The sequence below is a fragment of the Pelophylax lessonae genome (assembly GCF_965119305.1).
Source record: "Pelophylax lessonae genome assembly, chromosome: 6".
Taxonomy (NCBI): domain Eukaryota; kingdom Metazoa; phylum Chordata; class Amphibia; order Anura; family Ranidae; genus Pelophylax; species Pelophylax lessonae.
In genome coordinates this window covers 225,816,693-225,836,050 of record NC_138773.1, presented here as the reverse complement: position 1 = coordinate 225,836,050, position 19,358 = coordinate 225,816,693, and the positions used below count along the sequence as shown (strand labels likewise).

General features: G+C 43.3%; 1 protein-coding gene across 1 annotated transcript in view; it reads left to right on the top strand.

Annotated features, from left to right (window-relative positions):
• MLPH (melanophilin) overlaps nucleotides 1–19,358 on the top strand; it is a 109,742-nt gene that overhangs the window by 43,058 nt on the left and 47,326 nt on the right. The window contains exons 3-4 of the mRNA XM_082262045.1: nucleotides 6,522–6,743; nucleotides 15,426–15,553. Of these exons, the coding sequence (XP_082118171.1) occupies nucleotides 6,522–6,743; nucleotides 15,426–15,553 (350 nt within the window). The remainder of the gene's footprint in view (nucleotides 1–6,521; nucleotides 6,744–15,425; nucleotides 15,554–19,358) is intronic.

Below are 19,358 nucleotides of genomic sequence, written 5' to 3'. Positions count from 1 at the left end.
GAACAACTCCAAGAATTTGCGAAAGAGTATTTAAACTAGGAAGGGGGGGCAAAAGAGTGAAAATACAAGAGTCCAATTGCCCCCCGAAACAATGCCAGAACAGGTCAGAAGCACAGAGGTTAAGAAATGATAAGCTCAGAGTCCTGTCTACAAATGCTCGCAGTTTAGGTAAAAAAATCAATGAACTTGGGTCAATAATGGCATCTGAGAATGTAGATTTAGTGGCTGTTACGGAGACATGGTTTAATGAAAGAAATGACTGGGACATAACCATACCAGGGTACTCTTTATACAGAAGAGACAGAGAAGGCAAGAAAGGAGGAGGAGTGGCCCTGTATGTGAAAGATAGCATTAAATCTAACCTAATACAAGTTGGTGAGGCCAACATAGAGTCAGTTTGGGTTACGTTGCAGTTTGCTAATCATGCAGTAACTCGTGTAGGTGTGATATATAGACCACCTGGTCAAGTTAAAGAACTACTAGTTGAAGAAATAGCTAAAATGACAATGAAAGGAGAAGTTATCATTATGGGAGATTTCAATCTTCCAGATATAAACTGGAAAACCAAAATAGCAAGTTCTACCAGGAGTACAGATATTCTAAATTCCCTACTGGGGTTGTCTCTGCAACAAGTGGTTGAGAAGCCAACCCGGAGGGAGGCCATTTTGGATTTGGTATTCACAAATGGGGATTCGGTATATATGATGTCATTGTAGGCGAAACCTTGGGATCTAGTGATCACCAGTCAGTGTGGTTTAATATAAGAACTGTGAAAGAGTCACACCACACAAAAACAAAAGTTTTAGATTTTAGAAAAACAGACTTTTCAAAAATGAAATTAGTCATTAATGAGTCCTTATCAGACTGGAACTGATTACATGGAGTCCAGGAGAAATGGGACTACTTAAAAGGTGCATTATTGAAGGCAACAGAAAATTGCATTAGACTTGTCAGTAAAAGCAAAAAAAGGAAGAGACCACTGTGGTACTCAGCAGAAGTGGCCCAAATCATTAAAAATAAAAAGCTAGCATTTTGTAATTATAAAAAAACCCAGAGCAATGAAGATAAGGAAATCTACAAGATTAGGCAGAAAGAGGCCAAGCAAGTTATAAGAACTTCTAAAGCGCAGGCAGAAGAAAAACTAGCTCAGTCTATGAAAAAGGGGGATAAGACATTCTTCAGCTATATAAATGAAAAAAGGAAATTAAAATAAGGAATAACTAAATTAAAAACAATGGACGGAAGGTATGTAGAAGAGAATAAAGGGCTAGCCGACTGCCTTAATGAATACTTCTGTTCAGTTTTTACAGAAGAAAAAGAAGGAGAAGGACCTCCACTTGAAAGGATGACTAATGAATCGTTTGATGCATGTGTCTTTACAGAGGAAGACGTTCTAAGATTGCTGTCTAAAATGAAGACAAATAAGTCACAGGGTCCTGATGAGATACACCCAAAATTATTAAAAGAGCTTAGTGGTGAGCTGGCAAAACCATTAACAGATTTATTTAACCAATCATTAGTAACAGGAGTCGTCCTGGAAGATTGGAAATTGGCAAATGTCGTGCCCATTCACAAGAAAGGTAGTAGGGAGGAATCGAGCAACTATAGACCAGTGAGTCTGACATCAATAGTAGGCAAATTAATGGAAACCCTATTAAAGGATAGGATTGTGGAACATCTTAAATCCCATGGATTGCAAGATGAAAAACAACATGGGTTTACTTCAGGGAGATCATGTCAAACAAATCTTATAGATTTTTTTGACTGGGTGACCAAAATAATAGACGGTGGAGGTGCAGTAGACATTGCATATCTAGATTTTCATAAGTGATATTGCAAAAGGCCTCGATGGTAAGGTTTGTCTTTTTGCTGATGACACAAAGATATGTAACAGGGTTGATGTTCCTGGAGGGAAACGCCAAATGGAAAAGGATTTAGGAAAACTAGAAGAATGGTCAGAACTCTGGCAACTGAAATTTAATGTGGATAAGTGCAAGATAATGCACCTGGGGCGTAAAAAACCCAAGGGCAGAATATAGAATATTTGACACAGTCCTGACCTCAGTATCTGAGGAAAGGGATTTAGGAGTACTCATTTCAGAAGACTTAAAGGTGGGAAGACAATGTAATAGAGCAGCACGAAATGCCAGCAGAATGCTTGGATGTATAGGGAGAGGTATAAGCAGTAGAAAGAAAGAAGTGCTTATGCCGCTGTACAGAACACTGGTGAGACCTCACTTGGAGTATTGTGCGCAGTACTGGAGGCCATATCTCCAGAAGGATATAGATACTCTAGAGAGAGTTCAGAGAAGAGCTACTAAACTAGTCCATGGATTGCAGGAAAAAACTTACCAGGAAAGGTTAAAGGACCTTAACCACTTGCCGACCGCCGCACGACTATCTACGTCGGCGGTCAGCCCCTCACAGGCAAAGTGACGTAGGGCTACGTCACTAGCTTGTGAGGGTCTAGGGAGCGAGCGCGCGCCCCCGGAGGCGCGCTCCCGAGTGGTCACGGACCCCCCCGCGCGTGTGACCGGCGGACCCGATGTCCGCCGGCCACTCTGCGATCGGCGGGGGAGAGGGAGAAAGTCAGGCAGCTTGTGTAAACAAGCTGCCTGTCATTCTCCTCGCTGTATGAGAGCTGATCATCTGGATCTACTATGTAGATCCGTTGATCACTCTGCATACAGCTGAAGCCCCAGCCAATCACAGTTAGAATCACGCCCCTAGGGACACACACAGCCCCTCCCTCTCAAATAAAGTTAACCCCTTCACTACCAGTGTATTTTTACAGTAACAGTGCATATGTATAGCACTGATTACTGTAGAAATGTCACTGGTAACCCCAAAAGTGTCAAAAATGTCAGTCAAGGGTCCGATCTGTCCGCCGCAATGTCGCAGTACCGCAAAAAAAATCGCAGATCGCCGCCATTACGCGTTAAAAAAAAAAACAACAAAAATGACAAAAATCTTTCCCTTAGTAAACGCAATAACTTTTGCGCAGACCAATCAAAATACGCTTTTTGCGATTTTTTTTACCAAACATAGGTAGCATAAAACAAATTGGCCGAAAATTTTAAAAAATTTTGATTTTTACATTTTTTTGGGGGGGAATTTCATATAAAAAAAAGGGAAAATATTGCTATTTTTGCAAAATGGACGCTTTTTTTTTGTTTATAGCGCGTGATCAAAAAATCGCACAGGTGATCAAATACCGCCAAAAGAAAGCTCTGTTTGTGGGAAAAAAAGGACGCCAAATTCGTTTAGGTACAGCGTCGCACGACCGCGCAATTCTCCGTTAAAGTCACGCAGTGCCGAATCGCAAAATACCCCCTGGTCGGAATGGGGGTAAAATCTTCCGGGGCTTAAGTGGTTAACATGTATAGCTTGGAAGAAAGAAGAGACAGAGGGGATATGATAGAAACTTTTAAATATTTAAAAGAAGAAAAACTACCACAAGAGGACACAGTTTTAAATTAGAGGGGCAAAGGTTTAAAAGTAATATGAGGAAGTATTACTTTACTGAGAGAGTAGTGGATGCATGGAATAACCTTCCTGCAGAAGTGGTAGCTGCAAATACAGTGAAGGAGTTTAAGCATGCAAGGGATAGGCATAAGGCTATCCTTCATATAAGATAGGGCCAGGGACTATTCATAGGATTCAGATATATTGGGCAGACTAGATGGGCCAAATGGTTCTTATCTGCCGATACATTCTATGTTTCTATGGTGATCTCGACACCTCCTGTATTAGTGAGGCACAGCTCTGGAGGAATGAGAAGAGGAGGCACAGCAGACAGAAGCATTGTCAGTCTGGGGTGGGGGTAGCGTTAAAGGCATTAGCACATTTAAATGCACTAATAAACTGAAGCCAAACTCCAGCTCACACTTTATAATCACTTTCTCCTTTTCAGTTAAAGGTTTACATGAACAAATAAAAAACATTTTAATCAGCCCTGCCAGTTTTAAGTGGTTTGTCATATCCATGTAAACTGATACATTCTGCTGGAGTGCTTGAGCTTGTGAAAACAGCAGACTTGCTGACTGGATCACCAGATGAAAAATAGAAGAAAGAAAACCTAAAAATGAAAGTAATACAGCCATCACATCTAAGAATTGCTAAGCTGCAATATAATACTTGTTTGGTTTTGGATTTAATACTGCTTTAACTGAGCTGCCTATAGTCAAGACCTTTCACCAATTGAAATCAGTCATCTTGAAACAAAGTGATACGACTAGGACTAGCTAGGACTGTTGAGCAGTTAGAATCTTATATCAGGCAAGAATGGGACAACATTCCTCTCCCAAAACTCCAGTGTAGCACCCTCCTAGTGTACAGTGCTAGACAAATTTAGTTTTGGCTCCTTCTGTAGTCAAGGGAGTACAGTGATTGTTTGTTTGTTTTTTGCTTTTTCAAGGTTTTCCAGACTGGGAGTTTGATTGCTTCCCTCTGCCTCTGGAAGAAGCTTCCTGAGTTTAGGGAGGGAGATTCAAATAACCAGTCTCAATATTTATCATGTACCGGCAGATTCCTGGATGGGAGTGTCAAACAGGTGGCCGGGGAGGGGATATATAGTCTGAAGCTCTGGAGAGATTGTTCCTTTTCCCCAGGAGGGTTCCAAAGCCAGAGGGGCTGCTGCACTTAGGCAACCCATGGACTGTGCAGCTGTTTTTGAGACCTCAGCAGTGTTAGGGTTAAGGGCCTGGATGGATCTCTTGAGAAGCTGGTTGCAGAACTTAATCACAAAGGATCTGGTCTGAGGAAGGATTGTCTCCCTCACTGGACCATGTCTGGAGGAAGGTGGCAGCTTTTCTGGGGACTTGTGACCCTGAATTGATGAATTTGACTCCTGGTGACTGTGTGCTTTTTGGGGATGTAAGTGCCAGTGCTAGCTGTGGACTGAGGTCTGCAAATTTTGGCCATTCCCCGGCCCTCAGCTGCATCCTGGAGTGTGATCCTGGAGAAAGGGTGTCCCTGTTACTGTGCAATGTTCTGGAAGTCACACTGGGTACCAATAGTTGTGCACAAGGTAACCAAATGCAAGAGATCTTGCCTCATGTTCTACAGCTGTGACGCCTTGGACAATTCAATGTTTACAAATCAATTAAGGAGAAGATTGTCCTCTCGTAGCTATTTTCTTTTGGAGCATCCCACACCCTAACCCCTCTCCTGTTTGAGGTTCTTCAAGCAATACATTTTAAAAAGACAACCCCTAGACTAAGTTATTGGAGCCAGAGTGTATGGACTGAAGCTTTTGGTGGTGGGCAGCCTGTGTACTATTAGGGAAGAACCAGCTATTATCAGCCGCCCCTGCAGGGGTAGCACCACATCAGCAACTGGTCTCCTGAGTTCCCAGATGTTTACAGAGTTTTGTTAAAAGAAGAGCGTGGCTACACTGTGATAAACATGGCTCAGTCCCAACTTTTTGAACAACTTTTTTTGCTGCCATCAACTTCAAAATTACGCTTTTTTTTTTAAATGGTACATTTTCTGAGATTTAACATTTGATAAGATTTCTAATTTCTATTGTGAGTAAAATAAGAGTTTGAGATTTGCAAAGCATCGCATTGTGTTTTTATCTAGATTTACACAACATCCCAACATTTTTGGAATTGGGGTTGTATTTTGGGATACGGTGTCATGTGATCACCCATCAATCCTATTCTCTTACTATGCTTCTTTGTTAAAGGGAAGTTGCTATTACCTCTTGTGTAAAATCCATTTCTTAAAGGGGAAGTAAACTCTCATAAAAAAACGAGAAAAAAAAAAACCTGTAAAGACAAAGGCATAATGAAATACTTATCTAAAAACGAAGACATGTTTGGCCGTTCTACTTCCTTGTTCGCATCCTTCGACCATCTGAGTTACATCACTCCCGCTCATGCACGTGGGAGCCGCCGTTCATGGCATAGGGCTCTGAAGGAATGGCATGGGTGGCCGTTCCTTCAGAACTCATGCGCCGATGACGTCATCGGCTGCAAGCACTGTAAATATCTCCTAAACGGTGCAAGTTTAGGAGATATTTATAGCACCTATAGGTAAGCTTTAATATAGGCTTACCTATAGGTAAAAGACTTTAAAGTGGGTTTATAACCACTTTAAGTGGGGTACACAATATGGACACTATGGGAAAACTAGAAGAAAATTTTAGTACGAGACTCAATTGTTCGATTTTCGTATAGTGTGTACACAACTTTCGACATCCAATTCAGATTATCCAAACTAAAATTTACAAATGGACACTTCTCGTATGTGAACAGAACTAATGATTTTCATGTAATGTCTACTGTTTTCATATGTGTTTTTTGTACGGGAAAATGTAGTATGAGAATTTTTGTGCAATTAGTACCATCCTCAGTTTCAATCTGCTGTGAAACATCAAGGAAAACTGGACGAACGTTTGTCTGATTTTCCTATAGTGTGTACTGGGCTTTAATAATAAAACATCCAACATTTTTTTAGTTCCCAAGCATTGTTTGAACTCTGATTATATCTGTAATTATCTGCTTTCTGATTTTCAGGGACTTGAAGTTCAAGCTAGAAAAAGAGAGCAATAAAAGAGAATTGCTGTCCAATGAAAGTCACCTGAACAACACTCACTGCATACACTGCTTGCAGCCCTTCCAGTTCTTGATCAATAGTAAGCGTCAATGCAAAGACTGCCAGCTCTTTGTGTGTAAAAACTGCAGCCGCTACAACAAAAAGGAGCAAGGCTGGGTGTGTAACACCTGTAGGGCTGGAAGGTAAGTGACATATTTAATAGCCATAGGTCACTGATTTAAAGTGCTTTATCCATGTTGCAATAGTTTCACCTTAATCCTTACACAGGACATTGGAGTCTCCTCAAGTGACAGCACTGGTGCTTGGCCCAGCGCTGTCACATGCTTCTCCAAACCTGGAGGTACCAGGTCTTGGGTTGTTCACTTCCAGGAGGTAAACAGAGCTGTGGTTGAGCAAAGGAAAGGAGGTTAGATGCTGCTGGAGATGAGACTTTAAACATGGACTCCAGGCAAACACTTAATAAATACATATACAGTATGTGAACTGTTTTACTTGCCAAAAAAATTTTAATTCCGTCCATCCAGTTTTGAGGTTTGCACAGCTTTGCCACATACCAAGGTCCAGTCTGGTAAGGCAGAAGACCTGATTTGACTCTGCTGCTGAAGTGACAATTACAGGTCTTCTTGTATTTCCCCCAGCTTGGGACTTGGACAGTGGAATGAGCAGGCTGCTCTCTCCTCCTATCAGTGTGTGTTTTTTTAGCGAATGAGCACTGCAGAAGTACTGATTCGCCTATTATGATTCTTTTTCTTCCAGTCTAAGCTCTGCTTACAGGTATTGCAAGAGGCTTGTTCCAGGTCAAATTTAGGTACTTACACTGCTTGATTTTAAAACTAAATTTAATGATGTATTGATGAATATGGGGCTGCATTCAGGTGTGACGTTTATATCTGCCTAAAGCAGGGGTGTGAAACTCAATTTCATCACAGGCTGCATCAGCATTATTGTTGCCCCTCAAAGGGCCGGTTCTATCTGTCAGACTAGATTTCCAGAGCACCACACCCCTCCCTTAAATCAGATGTGAAGAGCCCCCATCCCCCCCCCCACCATCAGAAGTCAAAATCCTCTACCCTCTCTTACCTGTCAGTACACCCCCTTACCTTATGCTGCTGGCGGGAAGAAGCAGGGGGCAAAGTTGGGAAGCAGAAAGTGCAGGGTCTGTAGGAGGACCAGGGGAGGGCTGGAGTCTGCCAAATTGTGAGACGAGGGGAAGCAGGGACAAGGGGGTGCTGCACAGAGAGTCACAGGAGTCTTGTCCTCCGTTCTGCTGCTGACTGCTGAGATGGGGAAGGGGGGAGGGCAGAGGCGAGCCTCTCCGCAGCTGCACAGAGAAGCCTAGGATCTGGCGGAGGAATTCTGCTCTCCTCTCTGTAGTGTAGCTTTTTTTTTTTTTTGTAAATTATTTTTATTATTATTTTTCAATAAGAGAAAACAATACAGCTTTTGGTGAAAGTATGTTCTAAGATGTACACATGGTGGCAGGAGACAAGTGCAAGCATCTCCCTGCCACTTTCTGTTTTTCTTGATTCCCTTTTAGTAGCAGAGTGTGATGGTCTGCCCCACATAAAAGGAAAATATAATGTTCGATAACATTCTGAGCACATGTTTAATAAAGTGGATGTAAACCCTCACAAATACCCAGTGAAGTAAACAGCCTCAGATGACACAGAGAAACGAAAAAAAATCTCCCTACATAAGTTTTATTTGTATATCTGCTGTCTTCAGCTTTCTATACACTTTAGAAAGTGAAGCTTGTGTTCGAATATTTTCTTCCTGTTCCAGCACTGGGTGTGGTGTCTTGGCATACACTGTGTGACAGCTGATTGGAGAAAAGCCACACATCCCCCCCCCTCCCCACATAGGCAGAGGAAGGAAGAAACCTGCAGAGCTGTGCTGTGAATAGACCATCTCTCTGCTAATATATCGCTATACACCCTCCCCGAAACAAATTTCCAGCTGCTTTTATCTCGTGTGTTGGAAAACTTGTCAGAAGTTATCATGCTGATAACAGAGGAACGAAGCAGCAGAAAACCACAGGACTTAGGACTTTGGAGAAAGATAATTAAACACTACCGATATATATATATATATATATATATATATATATATATATGTGCCCAGGTGAAATTTTATTAAACAGGGATTACATCCACTTTAAGGCCAAGTTCACATATGTGCGGCCGCGGTTTCTAGCCTGGGGTCTGGTGCGTTTCTGTTCACCGGTTCAAGTGAGATTCAGGGCCAAATTTGTACCTGAATTTGCCACTGAACTGGACCCAAAAATGCACAGGACCCTTTCAGAAACTGTACCCTGGCCTTCCCAGACATGTATGAATGGGCTTCATTAAGAGCCAGTCACAATGACATGTCATCTGAATTTGATGCGGTGAAAACTGCATTCAATTCGCACATATGTGAACCCGGCCTAAGGGATATAGCCATTACACTTAATACCCTCTGATCTAAAAGTAAACCTTCCCTTACAACACCTTCATTAGTGGAATTTGCATTCCCCTGCTATAGAGGGATTTGCAATTATCAGGGCAGGTCCTCCTGAAGTTACACTCAAAACAGGAAACACCATAAGCACAAAATTTACTAGTGATTATCATTCTGACTTATGCACTCCCTTAAGAATATAATTTACTGCTGCATAGATTGATGCTAGAACACTGAACAATGGAGGCCCCTCTAACCTTCTGTATAACACATACAGTATTTGGCAGGCTATATTTTAACTCCTTAGACCATTTTAGCTGAAGAAAAGATGAGAGCAAACAATGTTAATAAAAAGAGAGGAAAAAAAAAGTAAAAGAAAAGTTAGTTTGAAACTGAGGAATTACTTAAAATGTTACAGTATACAGTGCCTTGCGAAAGTATTCGGCCCCCTTGAACTTTGCAACCTTTTGCCACATTTCAGGCTTCAAACATAAAGATATAAAACTGTAATTTTTTGTGAAGAATCAACAACAAGTGGGACACAATCATGAAGTGGAACGAAATTTATTGGATATTTCAAACTTTGTTAACAAATAAAAAAACTGAAAAATTGGGCGTGCAAAATTATTCAGCCCCTTTACTTTCAGTGCAGCAAACTCTCTCCAGAAGTTCAGTGAGGATCTCTGAATGATCCAATTTTGACCCAAATGACTAATGATGATAAATAGAATCCACCTGTGTGTAATCAAGTCTACGTATAAATGCACCTGCACTGTGATAGTCTCAGAGGTCCGTTTAAAGCGCAGAGAGCATTATGAAGAACATGGAACACACCAGGCAGGTCCGAGATACTGTTGTGGAGAAGTTTAAAGCTGGATTTGGATACAAAAAGATTTCCCAAGCTTTAAACTTTCCAAGGAGCACTGTGCAAGCAATAATATTGAAATGGAAGGAGTATCAGACCACTGCAAATCTACAAAGACCGGGCCATCCCTCTAAACTTTCAGCTCATACAAGGAGAAGACTGATCAGAGATGCAGCCAAGAGGCCCATGATCACTCTGGATGAACTGCAGAGATCTACAGCTGAGGTGGGAGACTCTGTCCATAGGACAACAGTCAGTCGTATACTGCACAAATCTGGCCTTTATGGAAGAGTGGCAAGAAGAAAGCCATTTCTTAAAGATATCCATAAAAAGTGTAGTTGAAAGTTTGCCCACAAGCCACCTGGGAGGCACACCAAACATGTGGAAGAAGTTGCTCTGGTCAGATGAAACCAAAATCAAACTTTTTGGCAACAATGCAAAACGTTATGTTTGGCGTAAAAGCAACACAGCTCATCACCCTGAACACACCATCCCCACTGTCAAATATGGTGGTGGCAGCATCATGGTTTGAGCCTGCTTTTCTTCAGCAGGGACAGGGAAGATGGTTAAAATTGATGGGAAGATGGATGGAGCCAAATACAGGACCATTCTGGAAGAAAACCTGATGGAGTCTGCAAAAGACCTGAGACTGGGACGGAGATTTGTCTTCCAACAAGAAAATGATCCAAAACATAAAGCAAAATCTACAATGGAATGGTTCACAAATAAACATATCCAAGTGTTAGAATGGCCAAGTCAAAGTCCAGACCTGAATCCAATCGAGAATCTGTGGAAAGAACTGAAAACTGCTGTTCACAAACGCTCTACATCCAACCTCAGTCTCTCGATGTGCAAAACTGATAGAGACATACCCCAAGCGACTTACAGCTGTAATCTCAGCAAAAGGTGGCCCTACAAAGTATGAACTTAAGGGGGCTGAATAATTTTGCACGCCCAATTTTTCAGTTTTTTATTTGTTAAAAAAGTTTGAAATATCCAATAAATGTTGTTCCACTTCATGATTGTGTCCCACTTGTTGTTGATTCTTCACAAAAAATTCCAGTTTTATATCTTTATGTTTGAAGCCTGAAATGTGGCAAAAGGTCACAAAGTTCAAGGGGGCTGAATACTTTCGCAAGGCACTGTATATACTACTGCCATTAATGGTATTATTCTGCATTTAAAAAATTATGAATCAGGTGCAAAACACTCTTAAAATACAACTAAAAGCTTCTGTACGACAGTCTAAACAAGTACCAAATCCAGATGCCATGTCATGCACAAGCCTCGTAAAGTAACAAAAACTTTCTTTATCTTTCCTAACTGAGCTAAAGCATTCTCCTTTTTGTGTCTCACAGGATCCCTTCCCCAGACACTATGGGTTTGATTTACTAAAGCAAAATAGACTGTGCACTTTGCAAAGTACAGTTGCACTCTGCAAGAGCAGTTGCCCCAGAGCTTAGTAAATGAGCATGACTTTTATCATCCAATCACGTGGAAGCAAAAATGCTGCTTTTTTTTTTTATTTTCCTTGCATGTGATTGGGTATTCTTTGAAAAGTGATTTACTAAGCTCTGGAGCAATTGCATTTGCAGAGTGCAAGTGAAATTTGCAAAATGCACAGTCTATTTGCCTTTTGTAAATCAACCCCTACATCTCACACGGGGGGGGGGGGGGGTATGTAGGAATACAGGCAATGCTGCCAATCCAGTGCTAAATGACAAGCTACAGGCTTGTGAACAATGCTAATAGCCATGCCACACCCCTTGCAGTATTTTTTCATCAAACTATAGTGAATAAATATCAGGCTGCATGAGAGTGGCAAGTCTGCTCTGAATTCAGGAGCACTGTTGCATCATTTTCATGTCTTTACAGGAGGCTGCATTAGACGGACTCAACAGGTATTAGTGGAACTTTGCACGGAACTAAAAGAAAACTAAGTGCTGACGCACCTATAATTAAGTGCTCCAGCAGGGTTGACTGCTTCCAGCTATCTGTCTGGAAAGGTTCTGGAAGATAGTGGGCTGGAAGAGTCAGAGCAATAGCTAAATACAGGGGCGTAACTACAGGGGTTGCAGGGGTTGCAATCGCTACCGGGCCCCATGCTCCAGGGGGCCCGGTAGCAAACCAGTGGGTGAACTTCTAGGATCTCAAAGGTCACACTTGCGACTGGGCCCTGGCATTTCACCACTGTGGGGAGGCCCCAAGATTGCAGGAAGGGGGCCCACTGCAGAACTTGTGAAAGGATCCTGATGCGGGACCATAATAAAAGGCCATGCAACGAGATTAAAGAGCCCCAGGATTAGTGGGAAGAGCCCCGGGCTTGAAGGGAAGGGCCCTGGCCAGGGGTCTGGGGGCCCTTCATGGTTTCTTGCATCGGGGCCCTGAAGGTTCTAGTTACGCTTCTGGCTAAATATTTATGCAGCCCTGGCCAATCCCTGGGAAGAGGCGCCCAAATGGTGGCTGGGAGGGAGCGTAAATAATCTGAGCCCTGGAGCAGAGGAGTTATTGTCCAAGAGGAGGAGCCTGGAGGGCTGCTGCTCTCCTGTGCAAGCTTCCCATGTGTCTTCTGTTCATCAAAATCTCAGCTAAGTCAGTTGAGGAGTCTATTTTGCTGAAAGTTGCTAGAGCTAACTGTGCTACTTTTGTCTGGGTATCTGGACTGGTATCACTGGAGAAGGTGTCTGTATGATTTTGGAAGGAGGTGTTCAATTACCCAAGGACATTAGTGAGTACAGACTGGAGTGAGAGATTCCTGAGACTGTTTGCTGCTGCTATCCCTTGAGTGCTAGAGTCAGCATTACTCAAAGGGGACAATGTGCTTGGCTTACTGGTTCAGCTTAGTCCACTAATTGCTAAAGGACTCTTCTCTATTAACCACTTCAATACCGCACCATAGCTGAAAAACAGCTACAACGCAGCTCTGTTTCTCTGGGAGGGCGTCCATGGATGTCCTCCCAGAACATGCCTCCCACGTGCCAATCACAGCGGCCCTTACCATGTAATCAACTGTGTCTAATTACAGCTGACCACGTGTAAACAAACCTGCTGACTATCAGCATTCCTTTCCTCACGCGCTGTCACAGCATGAGGAAAGGAGAGCCAGCAACCAGAAAGTGTGACAGCGACATTTACACTGATAAACAGGGCACTGATCAGTGCAGCCCCAGGAGTGCTCTTCAGTTCAGCCTATCAGTGCCTAGCAGTGCCAATCAATGCCGCCTAGCAGTGCCCTCAGTGCCACCTATCAGTTCCCATCAGTGCCGCCTCATCTGTACAACCTCGTCAGTGGCCCCTCATCAGTGCAGTTTATCAGTGCCCCCTCATCAATGCCCATCAATGCAGCCTCATCAGTGCGCATCGGTGCAGCCCCACCACTGCCCATTAGTGTAGCCTCATCAGTGCCCATCAGTGGAGCCTCATCAGTGCCAATCAGTTCAGTCTCATCAGTGCAGTTCATCAGCACACATCAGTGGAGAAGAAAAATTACTTATTTGCAAAAAAATATTAGGAGAAACTAAGAAAAACTTTTTTGTTTTGGACAGTTTTTGTTTGTTTAGCAAAAAATAAAAAAACCCAGTGATGATTAAATATCACCAAAAGAAAGCTCTATTTGTGTTAAAGAAATGATTAAAAAAATAATGTAGGTACAGTGTTGCATAACCGCACAATTGTCACTCAAAATGCGACAATGCCCAGTATTGAAGCGGTTAAGAGGAAGATTAGTGTCCTCAAGTTTCTGCTGAAGTTACTGGAGTATCTCACAGTTACCCTACTCCTATCCAAGTTCAAGTTCTGCAATAAAGCTTTAGAAAAGCATAACCGTGGATTGTTTATTGAGCCAAAGAAGTGACTGTGACTGTGTGCCTGGCTGCCAGTGCAACTATGGGAAAAAACCTTAGGGACCTTAAACTTCAGGCTCCTGCAGGGGCAATATTATTCACTGAGAAACTGTACTGTATATTTTATGTACCGTTACAGGTTACCTATACAAATAAGGATCTATGTCCACGAATGCGTCCCCACTCTCAAACTGATTCTGGATTATGTACTCATTAATAGGCCCCTGAGGAAGCGCGTAAGCGTGAAACATGTTGAGCATTTGTAGGATCAGGCACTGATGTTGGAGAGAAGGCCTGGCTCGCAGTCTGCGCTCTAATTTATCCTAAATGTGTTCTATTAGGTTGAGGTGCAGGCCAGTCAAATTCCTCCACCTCAAAGTCGCTCACCCATGTCTTTATGGACCTTGCTGTGTACATTGGTACAAATCATTTGCTATAAGGGGGAATTGGGGTGTGGGGTTGTTTTTCAGGGATTGGGCTTGACCCCTTAGTTCCAGTGAAGGGAGCTCCAAAGGCATCAGTATACCAAGACATTTTGGAAAATGTCATGCTCCCAACTTTCTGGGAGCAGTTTGGGGTTGGTCCCTTCCCGTTCCAACATGACTGCACACCAGTGCACACAGCAAGGTCCATAAAAACATGGATGAGTGAGTTTGGGGTGGAGTCCTGACCTTAACCCGATAGAACACCTTTGCAATGAATTTGAGTGCAGACTGTGAGCCAGGCCTTCTCTCGAACATCAGTGCCTGACCTCACAAATGCGCTTCTGGAAGAATGGTCAAACATTCCCATAGACACACTCCTAAACCTTGTGGACAGCCTTCCCAGAAGAGTTGAAGCTGTTATAGCTGCAAAGGGTGGGCCAACTCAATATAGAATCCTGGACCTATGGACTAAGACTGGGAATGCCATTAAAGATCATGTGCGTGTAAAGGCAGGTGTCCCAATATTTTTGGTAATATAGTGTATGTTGTATAGATGATTAAATAATTACAGAATGATCAGCTTTTGTAAAAAATAAAAAAAAAAAAACCTCTAAGCAGTTACAGTCCAATAAACATCACTTTACCCAATGTGACCTTTCTGATAGCTTGGATAATAATAATGAAAAAAATACACACTTTGCAGAAAATCAGAGTATGTAATCCATTACTGCCTAGAAATATGATACATCTCTCTAGTTAAGAGACTTTCGGAATGGCTTTTGTTATTGGGACCCCAAGAAATCTGCAAGCAGTCTATCCAGTTCTTCCTGTTCTAAAATAAGCAATCCTCATGAAAGAATCACATCAAGTGAGTAAAAGTTTACCTATGATGAAACAAAGCGTGGTTCTGACTATTCTTTGATCTCCATATGGTTTTCAATGATACAGTGTTCACTGTCTGGATAATACAGTTTTTTTGTTAATAAATACGCTTCACAAGCAAATCAACTTTGAGTTATTTTTATGGTCTCTTGGTGTTTTTTAGGTAGGACTTCAACCTTCTTAACTGTTTTGCTCCTTTGCTCAGAATCTGAACCTCAATTTCTTTTTGTGTAGAGGAGCAGTGCCTGCTGCAATATAGATAAAGGGAAAGGGCTTGGGTGGAGTATTATAGAATCAAAATAACTCCTGTGCCTGTGTCTGCAACTGCAATACACTACAGTTTCTGTATTAGTAGTAGTTCTGCTTTTTTCTTTTAAATGTATTGTCTAAAGTTTCCTTTATATTTTGCAGGGTGGTGAAGATCGGGTCCCATGAATGGTATTATGACCATGTCCGTTCACGTTTCAAACGCTTTGGCAGTGCCAAGGTAATGCGCTCATTATACTTGAGGCAACAGTCTGATCCAAGAGGAGGATCAGGTAAGATTGAATGCATCTATAAAAGGCCTAGCAGTTAAAAAATGCAGATATTGCTCCAGTTATTGTCTTGTTTGATGTTCACAGCAATGCAAGGAGCAAAGTCAAACATGTTTTCTGCCCCTCCCCAATAACAGTACCCAGGGCCGGCGCTACCTATAGGCAAGGTAGGCGCTGGCCTAGAGCGCACGTCAGTTGAGGGCGGCACCTGCGGTGTCCCTGACTGACCCCCCTCCTCCCTGAGCGTCCATCACTTGTGGAACAGCTAAACTAGTGTAGCCTTCTAGTTGCCAGAGTCAAAAAGCCTGTCTCCTCCACACTGCAGAGTAAACTAACCAGCGCCGTTGGACATGGGAAATCTTGGGTGCCGTCAGGAGGGAGGGACTTTTGAGAGCGTTCCAGATGCCCATTGGCTAAGGAGGCAGGGGACTGCCTCCTCAGCCAATGGGTACACATAATGTGCTGTCCATCATTGCAGCTAAGTCTTCATCCTGCGGGCTTCCTGTAGTGCGGGTTCAGGATGGAGTGGGTCTCAGTGGTGGCTCTGATTAGAAGACTGCACACAAGCTCTTCAACCCCTGCAGTGTTTGAGGTGAGGGAGAACTGGAGAGAGCAAGAAGATGTTTTCCCCAGCAGAAATGAAAGAAGATCAAGGAGCTGTTAGAAGTGCCAGTGCCCCTCATTAATATCAGTCATTGTAGTGCCACCCATATTCCTGTCCTTTTTAGCAGGGTGACAGCAACCCCACACTTGTGTAGCATAGGTCTCAGCTGACTGTAACCATGTTAAAAGGACAGGGATATGGGTGCCATTACAATGACTGGTATTAGGCTAGGTTCACACTAGCCATAGCTCTGAAAAGTGATCTGCAGTGGATCAATTTTCAGAGTGTGGCTAAGCGGCAACTGTCAGGTGTTCAGGAGACGGTCCTATTGCCCCCTGAATGGCTGTTTTTTTGTGAAATGGCAATCTATAATGGTGCTAATGCGCTACAACTGCTTGCCAAGTGTTTGGCTCATAACTGTGAGATGTCCCTCCCATCACGTGCATCCCAGTCTCTGGCTCCCTCCCTCTCGGTGCTGGCTCACCCCCCAGCCAAGCAGATGTCCTTCAGGAAGAGACCAGGTACTGCTGCTACCCAAATAGTCAGTAACAGCTGCCCCTTCCCCGCCTGGCTCCCCCAGCTCTGATTATTACAGAAGTCTCTGATTTGGGATCCCTCTAGCTATTGTAGGCTGTCCAGGGTCCCCTCTGACACTGTCCTGCAGACCTATCATCTACCCTGTACCCCTCACTATACACCCTGCCCCAAACCTATAGTACCCTGCAACCCTCTACAGAACCCTGAACCCCTCACTATACACCCTGCCCTCAACCCACAGTACCCTGCACCCCTGACTATACACCCTGCTCTCAACCCATAGAACCCTGCAACCCTCACTATACACCCTATGGTATTTTTATTTCAAGTTTATGAGCAGTCATTAAAAAGGTGGGGTATACATGGGCAGAATAAATGGGGTGGAGTCAGGGCCGGGGCCAAGGGGGCGTCTAAATTAGATCTTGCCTAGAGTGTCAAAAATCCTTGCACCGGCCCTGACAGTACCTGCATTTTCCCTATGCTTAAGTTAAGACAGCTTTCTGTATGACAGGCAAGAACCTATTCGTTCTGATTCCTTAACTCCTTAGAAGCTTTCCTAAGGGAAAGTGCTCACACCCAGGGCTGGGACAAGGGATGGGCAGGAGGGGGCGGTTACTCTGGACTCAATGGTTTTTTTGCAGGGATGGGGGGGCGCCTTGACCCTAAACCTAAGGCAAGGGGGCGCAGTTTGGCATCCTTGCCCTGGGCGCTGGATGACCTTGTCCTGACACTGCTCACACCTGTAAGGTGAATTAACATTACAGATTGTAGCTTTTTAAAAAACAAAGCCACTGGCTTACAGAATCATGGTGAATGATGGGAAAATGTGATTAAGGGACCTTAGATGAAAGATTTGGCTAAACACGTATATGTTGTAAATAAGTTATCAGTACTGGAGTGTGGTTTACCATACCCCGCATGAAGGAAAAAGCATTTTCCAGACACAGGAGTTGCACACCTTCTCAAGAAATTATGCATCCTTCAGACTCTCAGTTAATGTCAATTTTCTCAACCACCACTTCTAGATAAGTTTCAGGGTCCTTAGACTCATAAAACCATATCCCATTTTGGTCCATCCAGATTGAAATAAGAGATTTCAGCAATGCCCAATTTGTATATAGGGTTGTATATAATATATGTAATAAAAACTGACAGTTGCAGAAAACTATATTTGATGGGAAGAGGTGAAGGGAAGGGAAACATTATTTTTATGGTTAAGCCATATATTTATGACCCCCCCCCCCCCCCTGAACACTGTACAAACAAGGTAAATGTAAGAGCCCATCCTGTTTAAATCTCCAGCATTCACAATATGTCCACATGTCACAAATCCCTAATGGGATAAGCGCACTTTTATCTTTTTTCCCTGCATTTGCTTGTCCATCCATCCCAGATGCAAACTTAGCTTCCTGTAGGGTTCTATAGCGCTGTCTCATAATACAGGACACAACTCAGTTTAAATTATTATTATTATTATACAGGATTTATATAGCGCCAACAGTTTGCGCAGCACTTTACAATGTGAAAGAAGACAATACAGTTACAATACAGTTCAAAACAGGAGAAACTAGAGGGCCCTGCTCGTTAGAGCTTACAATCTAGAAGGGAGGGTCAAGTGAAACAAAAGGCAATAACTGTGGGGGATGGGTTTATGGAGAAAAGGAGGTACATTTGTTAGGGGTTGGTAGGATAGGCTTCTCTGAAGAGGAGGGTTTTCAGAGATCGCCTAAAAGCTAATAGAGAGGGGGATAATCGGACAGATAAGGGTAAGGAGTTCCATAGGATTGGAGAGGCTCTGGAAAAGTCCTGGAGGCGAGCATGGGAGGAGGTGATGAGTGAGCTAGAGAGAAGGAGGTTTTGAGAAGAACGAAGAGAGCGATTAGGTTGGTATTTTGAGATGAGGCTGGTGATGTAGCTGGGGGCTAGGCTGTGGATTGCTTTGTAAGATGTTGTAAGTATTTTGAATTTAATTCGTTGGGTGAGCGGAAGCCAGTGGAGGGCTTGACAGAGAGGAGCGGCGGACACTGAGCGATTGGTGAGGTGGATGAGTCTGGCGGCAGCATTCATGATGGATTGAAGGGGGGATAGCCTGTGTAGAGGTAAGCCAATGAGAAGGGAATTGCAGTAGTCGAGGCGCGAGATGACCAGGGAGTGAACTAGGAGTTTTGTTGTGTCTTTGGTTAGAAAGGGGCGTATTTTGGAGATGTTGCGGAGGCTGAGGCGGCAAGATTTGGAGAGCGATTGGATGTGGGGTTTGAAGGAGAGTTCAGAGTCCAGGACAACACCTAAGACCTTGGCATGTGGGGATGGGCTGATGGTAATGCCATTGATATTGACGGAGAAATCAGGGGAAGGGGCACGCGGTGGAGGAAAAATTATAAGTTCGGTTTTGGATGGATTTAGTTTGAGGAAGTGGTGAGACATCCAGACCGATATATCTGATAGTAAATTAGTGATGCGTGAGGAGACTGAGGGAGGGAGCTGAGGAGTGGATAGGTAGATTTGGGTATCGTCAGCGTAGAGGTGGTATTGGAAGCCGTGGGAGGCTATCAACTGACCTAGAGAGGAGGTGTAGATTGAAAATAGGAGGGGTCCAAGAACAGAGCCTTGGGGGACTCCAACAGAGAAGGGAAGAGGAGAGGAGGAAGTAGAATTGTAGGTAACGCT